Source organism: Carlito syrichta, unplaced genomic scaffold (assembly GCF_000164805.1).
Source record: "Carlito syrichta isolate Samal-C Ts95f unplaced genomic scaffold, Tarsius_syrichta-2.0.1 Scaffold107890, whole genome shotgun sequence".
Taxonomy (NCBI): domain Eukaryota; kingdom Metazoa; phylum Chordata; class Mammalia; order Primates; family Tarsiidae; genus Carlito; species Carlito syrichta.
Window position 1 is genome coordinate 24,483 of NW_007051986.1, and position 11,156 is coordinate 35,638.

Genomic DNA, 11,156 nt, shown 5'->3' on the forward strand with positions numbered 1-11,156 from the left:
GTGCTGGCCTCCTATCCATTTGTAAAAGGTGAATAATAAACTTTACTTCCTCCTACTTTGTAATCTTGCATTATTCCCGCGGCACCAGCCACCTTGCCTCAGTTTAGTCTTTCACTCAATTTTGATACTGATAACTTTCACAAAATTAACCCAGATTAGGTTGGGGTAACAGGGCAGAGGCCTCAGGCACAAACGTAGGCTAAACTTCAGGAGTTGAATGGGTTCTGGAAAGAACAAAGGGCAATGATCCAGGCCACCCATGTACAATGAGTGGATTAAGATCAAGAGAGTGAGGGGCCAGGCTTCCACCAGAGAAGCACTTTCCCAAGGGGAAGAACAAAGGGAGAGGAGAGCTGGAGAGTGAGTGGGATATATCCAGGGTTTTGTCGACCAGCCTGGGAACTCCAGATTGGGTAAACATTCTCAGGAGCTATCCTTGGAAAGACTTGGTGCAAGCCAGAATCTAGTCTCTTCGTGACAAATTATAACAAAAAGCCCAGGAGGCTTACACCTCTCTCCCTCATCCTCCCACTCTTCCCAGATGGATGTCCAACAGATAGCCAGCAGTGAGGTTTGCACATCACTACCCAAGTCAGGAGGCAGAGCCCAGCTGCAGACACCCACATACACACTAGCTTTAGCCATATCCTTTTATTGAGCCATTTGGTTGGGGGTTAGTGGTAAGGGCATCCCCTCACCCCACCACAGTGACCCTGCCGAAGGGGAGGCTGGGGCTCAGCAGCTGCTGCAGTCACTAGGGTAGACATCCCAGTGCAGGCCAATGGCGTTGATGAGAGAACCGGAACGGCCACTGATGAATCGGAGCACGGTGTTGGGATACAAAGGGGCAGCATTGAAACTCGTGCCTGTGTCTTTCCCAAAAGGCAGGTATCGGCCCTTGTCCGTCACAAAGACCAGCTTCCTCAGGTAGTACTTATACTTGCCAGACACCTGAATCACTGATTCCCCAGGGTGCAGAAAGATCTCCTCCAGGTCCCCCTGGGAGCCACCCACATATTCACTCCACTGCTTGCCATAGCGCACCTGGAGCCTGGGGATAGGGGTGAGGAGGAAAAGAAGGGAGACACTCAGTAGGGTTATCTGAATTCAGAACCTCTGGGCCTACGTGCTGAGACTTTCAAACTGGTGACAGGGATGACAAAAGTCTCCTGCTAGTCCCATAGAATGTGAAGGCTGGGTGAGCCCTAGAAGATCATACAGGGAATTTCAACTCTTCATTTTGCTGACAAACAGGCTTATAAAGGGAAAACAACTTGCCCAGAGCCATCACTCCCAGCTAATTAAAAAACACTTTTTACAGAGATGGGTTCTCATTGTGTTGCCCACTGTGTTGAACTCCTGGACTTAAGCGAACCTCTTGCCAAAGTACAGGGATTACAGGCATGACCTGCCGCATCAAAGAATCTTACCCAACAATGTAGTATCTGTTGACTCGGATACGGATGGCAGTGATGGGGCCGTCCAACTGGTTGCCAGAATGAGAGAATCGCTGTCCTCCACCACCTCCATACTCTCCATTATAGGAGGAAGACCTAGCCTGAACTGGAGGGAAAAGCAGAAATTGGAGGGAGAAATCCCCTGGGAGCTCAGTTTCTCCCAACCACCTGCTTCTCCACAATTCAGTTCACAACATCCCAAGCCAGCCCTGAACGCTTTGGTCACCAGCATTGCCGGAGGCTGCCTTCCCATGACCCATGACCAGACTCCTGGCATGTCACTTACTGGCATTGGCAGAGGCTGAGGCACAAAGAAGGGCTAGTATAGCAATGGTCAACATTCTGAGGCTATAAAGTGGGAAGAAAGAAAAAAAGGAAGGTTTACCCTTTTCCTTCTGGACTTAGTCTACCCAGGCATTCCTGGCTCCCAGTTTAGACCCAGGTCCTTTAACTCAAGCCTAGCAGACCCAGGCTTGAGCTTAGAAAGGACTGTGCATAGCCTATAGTACCATTCCCCCAGATACTATCTTTTATGTCCTTAACCCCTCTGGCTCTCCCTGGTCTGGCTATAGCTAATCCCTTTTCTTTCCTCTCAAACAAGAAAAATCAATCCTAACTCTCTATCTGGATCAAGCTGTGTCAAATCCCATCCACCCTGGCACAAAGCAGAAAAGGAGTTTTCTAAGATCAGCTGAGATCAGGTGGCATGGTTGTAGATGGGAAAGGAGTTTTCTAAAGAAGATGTGGTAGACATCTTCAAAGCATAGAGATGGTTGAATTTATTGAACCAGAGATCTGAGCAAAACCTCACTGCCTGTGGCAGGTTGGCCTGGCCTATGGGGAGTCTAGGGCATGGCTTAAATCCCTAGCTTCCCCCGGGTCTCAAGATGGAAATCAGCATTTTATAGGTGCCTCTGTGTCACCTGGCGAGTGAAGGTGGTGACAGAAGAGACTGTGCCAACAGCAGAGCTGGTGGAATTGGGCCAGATAAAGAAGTTGCAGAAGGAGTTGGGACCAGCTCAAGACATTAGATTCCAGGTGACTGGTTTATTTGTCATCCTTCTCCACTAACACAAACATGGCCATTTCCATTCCCCTGAGCATCCCAGTCCTTCAGCGGAGACCCAGATATCTTTGCACCTAAGACTAACTCAGATCCAGGAGTCCCGATTGACTGACACTGAAATCTTCCTTGTCACTCAATCCAGGCATTCTCTTCTCCAGCTTAGATGTCAACCTCATCCCATCTCAGATTCAAGTGTCCTTGTCACCCCTTACCTGGCAGTTTCAGATGAAAAGTAACACCCCAAAAAACTTCCAGATCTTTTATAATCAGGTCCAAGCCCTCCCCCTCCTCTTTATCGTGTGAACCTCACCTCCTGAGCAAACATGAACAACCTTTTAGGATCAGGTTTCAGGCAGGGACTGGAACACCTTATCCTGCCCTTCCCCCAAGGGTTACAGGTGGCAGGGTGGGGTCCACTCTGGGTCAAGTATCAACTATCAGGAGGGGCAGAATAAACTTGAGAACAGGTCATCAACTGAAGGACCAGCAACTTTGGATGGGCAAAGGAGCTAATCACATCTGGTGTGTAATCTTGAAAGTGCTCCCTCCCCTAAATGATCTGCAGGTGATCTCACTTGAAATCTGCCATCTGTCAGGATAAACCTTGCCCTCCTTAGGCATTTGAAATATAGATTCTCCCAGAAAGGGAATATACTTCCAACACTTTGTACTTAGGAGTGCCTACTATTTACCAGGCAACTTCCTCTCTCCCTTTTCTAATATTTTATTAGTATTAGTAGTAGTATTTTGAGTTGGGGTATCTGTCCCTCAGGCTGGAGTGCAGTGGCATGATCACAGCTCATCCCAGCCTCGACCTCCTGGGCTCAGGTGATCCTTCTGCCTCTGCCTATTGAATAGCTGGGACTACAGGTGTGTCACCACACTTGGTTAATTTTTAAATTTTTTTTGTAAAGACAAGTCCTTGCTATGTTGCCCAGGCTGGTCTCAAACTTCTGAAGTGATTTCTCCTGCCTCAGCCTTCCAAAGTGCTGGGATTACACATGTGAACCACCATGCCTGGCTCTTCCCTAATATTTTTTAATGATAAAATCCATATACATATAAAAGTTTAAAGAGCTGTATAGTGAATACTCATATTACCACTGTATAGATTCTACCATGGTTAATATTTTGCTATTGCTTGCTTTCCGCCCCCCGCCCCACCCCCTGCATTCACTCATCTATTCATCTTCAATATGCCAGACCCTTCTCAAACATTTTCTCTCTGAGAAGGGTGACTTGGGCTGCAGGTGAATAGTGAACACCTGCAGATCCCCCCTCCCAGAAACAGTGTCAGTCCAGTGGGCCAGTGGGAAACTAAGGAACTAAGGGTATACAGGTCTTCTTCTGGGATTAGTTTTGGGCTTTGGGCCTTCAGAACTCCTGGGCGCCATGGCTGAATCTTTCAAGGTCATTGTTCCTTTCTTAGGTCTGACATCCCCAGGGTGATATCATAGATTTATTTTCTCTTCCAGCACTCATTCCTCTTGACCAAAAAATCCCTAGGACCAACTCCTGAGTCCTACTGCCTTACCCCTCTAGGACGTCTGATCCTATGAGTCAACAGGTCTTTCCAAGAGGAGAGAAGGTTGGAGCCCAGGAAGGGTCTGGGATAGATATTCTTAATCACTAACAACTAGTAATCAGGCCTTCAGAGCACCCCACCCCTTACAGGCTCACCATCTGGGTCCAAGGACTCATCCCATATAGCAAAGGGAGTCCCACCCTGAGGAGGAGGAAATAGGACAGGGCTTCTGGGTAGAGAACTTCTGGAGGCCAAGCAGGACAACAGCTAAGGATGCCATTGTTTCACCTCTCATCCCTTCTTATCTCCTTTCCTGGAGTTCAAAACAAACATATCCTGGTGACATAACTTTTACCTCATTCCAGCTATTTTGTTTTATGTCTCTTGCTTTCTCTCTCTTTCCTGATTACTTTCTCTTTCCCTTTATGTCTTGATCTTTCCCTGCATCTCCTGTTCTGAGGTTTTTTTCCTTTATATTCCTTCTCTCTGTGCCTTTTTCCTTCTGTTTCTTCTCTTCCTTGTCCCTAACTTCCTTTCTCCTAAGCTTTCTCTCTCTTGCTCTTTCCTCTCTCTTCTCTCTCACTATTGTAGGTCTCTTCTTCCTTATTAGGAGTATATCACCCTTACTCTGTGGCCAAACACGGAAAGTCAATGATGACAACTCAGAGGGGTTGAGGTGAGCACCTTGGAAGGATATCCTCATATTTCCAGGCATGACACATTCAGGATCCCCAGGAAAGAGGCTCCCACATTTGCCACAGCTTCAATCAGTTGCACCCACCTATCTGTATGGAGATCCAGAATCTCCTCCATTGCCTGGAGACTGGTGCATGGGTCCCCCACAGTCAGTCCTCAGTCTACTCTCCAGAGTGCATCCCAGAGATTAGGAAAGCTATCATATAGCTAATGCTAGTACTTTGGGAGGGTTTGCTTTGATGTGGTGACTGAGAAGGAAGAAGGAACACTGGACTCCCATCTCTGCTTCCCCCTCATCAGTTTGATGCTTTACATCCAACCCATGTGCCAGCTGTGGGTCTACTGCCCATTAAAGTCTAGATAAAGTTGCTTTATTTTGTTTCATTTTATTTATTTTATTTTTTTACTTGGGGTCTCACTCTTTTGCCCAGGCTGGAGTGCAGAGGCGCGATCAAGGCTCACCGTAGCCTCGACCTCCAGGGCTCAAGTGATCCTTCCATCTCAACCTCCTGAGTAGCTGGGACTATAGGTGACCATCACCACACCTAGATAATTTTTAAATTTTTTTGTAGAGATGAGGTCTCACTATGTTGCCCAGGCTGGTCTCAAATTCCTGGACTCAATCCTCCTGCCTTAGCCTCCCAAAGTGCTGGGATTACAGGCATGAGCCACTGCATCCAGATGTAGATGAAGTTGCTTTAAACCTCATCCCATCCCCAGACCTACAGGCATGAAGGTCCAGAGCTCTTCCAAAACTTTCTGCTACTGTAGGGCAACTTAACTTCTTTCACTGTCTCCTCTATCCCCTAGGCAAAGCAACTCACTCAACATGTGTTTATCGGGCATCTATATCCATGTCGGAAGCACTGTTCTAGCTGGGGAGACCACAACGAGGAAAAGAGTCAACAGCCTACCTGAAGAAGCTGTAGGGGCAATGGAAAGCTTCCTCTTTGCTCTCTAGTCCTATAAAAGTTCACTGAAAATGAACTGGCAATAGGCAGGTTAATAGAAGGAAAAGACGGTTACTTATTTAACATGCATAAGCACAAGGGAATCACAAGAGAATGATAGCCTAATAACCCAATGAGGTCCAGATGCTTATATACACTTCTTCAGAGGGGAAGGGAAAGTGGCGAGGGGGAGTAGCAATCTTGCGAATTGGCTGGGCGTGGTGGCTCAAGCTGTAATTCCAGCACTTTGGGAGGTCGAGGCAAGAGAATTGCCAAAGCCCAGGGGTTCGAAACCAGCCAGGGCAACTTGGTGAGACCTTGTTTCTACAATAAATCAAAAAATCAGCCAGGTGTGGAAGTACGTGCCTGTAGTTCCAGCTACTTGGACTGCTGAGGTGGAAGGATCACAAGAGCCCAGCAGGTCAAGGCTGCGGTGGCTGTGAGCAGCATACCACTGCACTCCAGCCTGGGTGACAGAGTGAGACTCTTACTAAAAAAAAAAAAAAATTTTTTTTTGAGACAAGATGTATGATTTGTAGGGGAAATGAAAGGCCTCAAGAGACAGAAATTAACTTGTAAACTATTCTCTTTGGAATTTGAATGAGCCCAAGACGCAGACTCTCTTGTGAAAAATTCTGTCCAGGTGTGGTTGTATTCTTCAGTCTTGTTTTCTGCAATAGACAATAAGGCTTCAGGGACAGGATGGAAGGAAATTGTGTTCTTTTTGGCAGGCCCAGTCTTCAGTAGATGAGGGAGTCTCGGAGAAAAGCCTCATTCTGTGCTTTGGGAGAGACAGAGAGTTGAGAGACAGAAAAGGGACAGGGAAGATCAGAGAGAGGCTGCTTCTTTGGTTCAAAATGTCAAAGTGCCATGTTTTGGGTATCATTTTCCGAGCCCCAACAGAGATTTTACTTCAGTGGGGGGAGTTGGACAGATTAACAAATAGGTTACTGCACAATCTGTCATAAAGCTGTGAGTGCTATGAAATAAATAATGCAGAGTGAGAGACTGAAGAGAAATGGGGAAGCTGCTTTTTCAGGTGGGAGATATCTCTGCTCAGGTAACCACTGAGAAGAGACCAGATTGAAGTGATGGAGAGAGATGTAGGTATTTGGGTGGAGAGCAGTCCAGGCAGATGGAATAACAAGTTCCAAAGCCCTGAGTGGGAAGTATGTGTGATGAATTTGGAAACAGTAAAGAGGGCAGGGCGGCTGGTGGTAAGCAAAGGATGCCAGCAGAAATGAGACCTGGGCAGCAGCCAGTGGGCAGATGGTGCAGGGCCTGGGAAGCATGGTCAGGAGTTTGACTTCTTTTCTGAGTGAGAGGAGCCATGGATGGGTTTTGAGCAGTGGAGTACATGATCATATATGCACTTTCTTGGGTTTTTTTGAGTCAGGGTCTCACTCTGTCACCCATGCCTAAATGCAGGGGCAAGATCACAGCTCAATGCAGCCTCAGTCTCCTGGGCTTAGGCAATCCTACCTCAGCCACCCAAAGAGCTGGGACTACAGGTGTGCACCACCATGCCTAGCTAATTCTTTTATTTTTCTTTTATTTTTTGATTTATTGTAGAAACAAGATCATGCTATGTTGCCTAGGCTGGTCTCAAACTCCTGGGCTCAAGCAATCCTTCCACCTCAGCCTCTCAAAGTGCTAAGATTACAGGCATGAACCACCGCACCCGGCCACACGTGTATTTTAAAAGGATTACCCTCTCCTGATTTTGATAAAGTAGAGAGTGGACTTGGGCAGGGTTAGAGTGGAAATCGCAGGTGTGGTGTGACCCTGCCTCCATTCCACTGGCTGCCCCTCTCCTCCCCTCCTAAGTTGCCCTGAAAGTTCCTCTCTTTCTCGGGCAAAGCAGCTTTGCCCACCCCCCCTTGTTTTCCAAAAGTCTTGATGCAAATTCAGACCGATGGTGGGATCTACCTTTTCACTCCCATCAGGGATGTTTCAACATTTATTTCCAAGCAATGGAAGGCCTGTTTCCTGTTAAGAAAAAAATTATCAAGCCGGGCTCGGTGGCTCAGCCTGTAATCCTGCGCCTTTGGGAGGCTGAGGTGAGTGGATTACCTGAGCCCGTGGGTTCGAGACCCGCCTGGGCAACTTGGCGAGACCTCATCTCTACAGTAAATCAAAAATTAGCCGGGCATGGTAGTGCACGCCTGTAGTTCCAGCTACTTGGAAGGCTGAGGCGAAAGGACCTCTGGAGCCCAGCAGGTCAAGGCTGCGGTGGCTGGGAGTGGCCACTGCACTCCAGTCTGGGTGACAGAGTGAGACTCCAACTCAAAAAAAAAAGAAAAGAAAAAAATTATTTTACACGTTGGGCCTTCGTGCATGTTTTCATTTGAATGAAGGGTTCCACCACAAAAACAAATTTGATCACTGCTTTCTGTTCCCCCTTGACTGCTCCAACGAATAAACGAAGTCTGGTGAGCAGAAGTGACTTCACAAAGTTGTAAAGGACGTCCCTCCACTCCCCTTCCCCCTGTCTCCTGTGCCCCACACTGGAGTTCCCACAGTGGCCTGCAGTTGCTAATCTTTCACTCTTTGTTCATGCTACTCCAGTTGCCTAAGATGTGCTCCTCCTTCTGCCCACCTGGTAGTCTCTAGACTGTTCTGCAGATACTACCACCCTACCCCACTGCCAAAGCTTCTCTCATGAAGGCCTCGGTTCTATTCTCCTTCCAGCTCCTTCACTTCAAATATAATTAGTCATTTCTTTCTCTGGCCTCCTATTGTGCTTCCTACATTATTATGGTCCTAATTGCCCTGCATGGTAATTTATCTGTTTACATAGAAGCCTTCTCCACTAAACTGAGAGCTCATTGGAAGGCAGGAACCATGTATTAGTCATCTCTGAATTCCCAGCTCCAAGCATCACACCTGGCACAGACTAAGCATCCATAAATGATTGTCAAATGAATAAGCGAGGCAGTATTTTCGGTCTGGGCTGTAGCAAGACTTCTATGGAATGTTCTTTTTATCCATTCACATGTCTGTGTCTCTCTTCTTGCAGAGTTTGTATCTGGGTTTGCCTTAGTTTCTTATTTGTAATTCCTTCAGAGAAACTTTGTATTGAGAAGAATACTGGACATAAAGACAGAATTCTGGGTTGAGGTCCTTGATCCAGCACTTCTTAGCTGTGTGGACTGAAATAAATTATTTCCTTCTATGGAGCTTATATTTCTGCATTTGTCTTGAACTCCTGGCCTCAAGCAATCCTCCTGCCTCGGCCTCCCAAAGTGCTAGGATTACAGACCTGAGCCACAACACCCAGCATATTTCTACATTTGTAAAATGAGAAAGAAAAAATGAATTCTACCCCCCTCAAAGTCTAAGGTTCAAATACAAGTTCTGTACACAAATGCTGTTTTTACAGAACTGTCAGGCATGGGTTGGAACACCTCCAGGGCAGCTTGGGTAGTTACAGCAGTGCTAGAGAGGCTCCAGAGACCCAGACTCAGGGTAGGGAAGTATACATTGTTTATCAGTTTTAAAGCCAGAAACCTATAGCAATGTACCAAGAATCTGTGAACACAATGTTGTATTATAAAGAGATGTTCAATAAAATTGTAGGAAGTCATTGTCCTGAACTGAGCTCCTGCACTAGGCCCCAGTGGACCAAACCAAAATGGAGCCAATCATGCTAAATGCTACATAATCAAACTGAAACTTTGAAGAAGCAAAGAGATCTCAAAACAGACCAGTATTTTTTCCTCCTGAAAATGGGTGACTCCAGCATAAATAGGAAGTCTCCTCTGCTCTAACCCTTACAAAAATAGTAACCTGAAGTAGCCAGTTTTTTTCCCCTGTTGTTCTGTTTCCTTGTTCCCACCTTACAAAACTCATTGTCTTAGTTCCCAGTGAAATTTAAGATCAAATAAGTCCATTCACGATGGTGACAGTGTGACGTCAGTGCCTCAAGTTTTGGTCAATATCTCAGAATTGAAAAGCTGACCAAAATTGAAAAGTTGACTAAAACTGCTTCCTTACATATTTTAAGTTTGGCCTAAGGTTCTTCTTATATAGTGAACTGTAACCCAATTAGATGTATAAACAGACTGTAACTTACTCTTGTACCAATCACAGAGTTTTGACCAATCACAAGTGGCCAGCTGTTCAAACTGTGTTCAAATAAAGCAAACGCCAAGCTGTAACCAGTTCAGTTGTTTCTATACCTCACTTCCATCTTCTGTATGTCAATTTTCTTTTTCTCTCCATGAATATTATCGGACCATGTGGTAGCCCCATAGTCTCTCTGAGTCTATTCTGATTCAGGGAGTTGCCTGATTTGCAAACTGTTCTTTGCTCAGTTACATTCTGTTATATTTAATTTGCCCTAAATGTTTTCTTTAACAGATATATGGGCATAAAGCCTGGCTCCAGCCATTATCTATTATGTGACTTACTGAACTTCAGTTGTTTGTTTGTAAATCAGAGATAACATGACCCACCAATTGTCAAACCCCTGGCACAGGCCTGGAATATGGTAGATACTGAGTAAACGTCTATTCTCCCTTGAGATTTTCACAAAATACTATGGTCTTTCTTTTTGGTCTCTTTCTAATAAAGAAGGTCTGGGTAGCCACTATCTTGCTCATCTGCTGTTTGCTATATTTTATGGTGTAGCTTGAGTATATACCAGAGATCTTGTCAAATGCATCATAAGACTTGAAAAAGAATTTTGGGCTGGGTGCAGTGGCTCACGCCTGTAATCCCAGCACTTTGAGAAGCTGAGGTAGAAGGATCACTTGAACCCAGGAGTTTGAGATCAGCCTGGGTAACATAGTAAGACCTTGTCTCTACCAAAAAAAAAAAAATTAACTGGGCGTGGTGGTTCACACCCGTAGTCCCAGCTACTCTGGAAACTGAAGTGGGAAGATTGCTTGAGCCTAAGAAGTTGACACTGCAGTGAGCCAAGATCATGCCACTGAACTCCAGCCTGGGTAATACAGAGACTCTGTCTCTTAATAAGAAAACAAAAAGAAAAAGAATTTGCATAAATTTGTCTGGACAACTGAAGCTCAAGTCACTTGTGAACCAGTTTTTATTTATTTATTTATTTATTTATTTTGAGTTGGAGTCTCACTCTGTCGCCCAGACTGGAGTGCAGTGGCCGCTCCCGATCACTGCAGCCTCGACCTGCTGGGCTCCATCGATCCTTCCACCTCAGCCTTCCAAATAGCTGGAACTACAGGCGCGCGCTACCACGCCCGGCTAGTTTTTGATTTACTGTAGAGATGAGGTTTCGCTAAGTTGCCCAGGCGGGTCTCGAACCCGCGGGCTCAGGCAATCCACTCACCTCAGCCTCCCAAAGGCACATTTATTTATTTATTTATTTATTATTATTTTTTTTTTGAGTTGGAGTCTCACTCTGCCACTCAGATTGGAGTGCAGTGGCCGCTCCCAGCCACTGCAGCCTTGACCTGCTGGGCTCCGGTGATCCTTCCGCCTCAGCC

General features: G+C 46.1%; 1 protein-coding gene across 1 annotated transcript; it reads right to left on the bottom strand.

Moving 5' to 3' along the window:
* Positions 1 to 632: 632 nt before the first annotated feature.
* ZG16 (zymogen granule protein 16) lies at positions 633 to 2,798 on the bottom strand. Its single transcript, XM_008067651.1, has 4 exons — positions 2,736 to 2,798; positions 1,744 to 1,805; positions 1,431 to 1,563; positions 633 to 1,051 (listed from the first exon to the last, which is right to left on the bottom strand). Exons 2-4 carry the CDS (start codon positions 1,796 to 1,798, stop codon positions 736 to 738), a joined length of 504 nt encoding a protein of 167 aa, XP_008065842.1. The 5' UTR covers positions 1,799 to 1,805; positions 2,736 to 2,798; the 3' UTR covers positions 633 to 735.
* Positions 2,799 to 11,156: the final 8,358 nt, after the last annotated feature.

Bases quoted from the DNA above. Each gene is read 5' to 3' on its own strand.
- ZG16 (XM_008067651.1), bottom strand. From the start codon at position 1,798: ATGTTGACCATTGCTATACTAGCCCTTCTTTGTGCCTCAGCCTCTGCC. The intron at 1,564-1,743 runs GTAAGTGACATG...TTTTCCCTCCAG, and splicing joins CTCAGCCTCTGCCAATGCCA to TTCAGGCTAGGTCTTCCTCC. The intron at 1,052-1,430 runs GTAAGATTCTTT...CCCTATCCCCAG, and splicing joins AACAGATACTACATTGTTGG to GCTCCAGGTGCGCTATGGCA.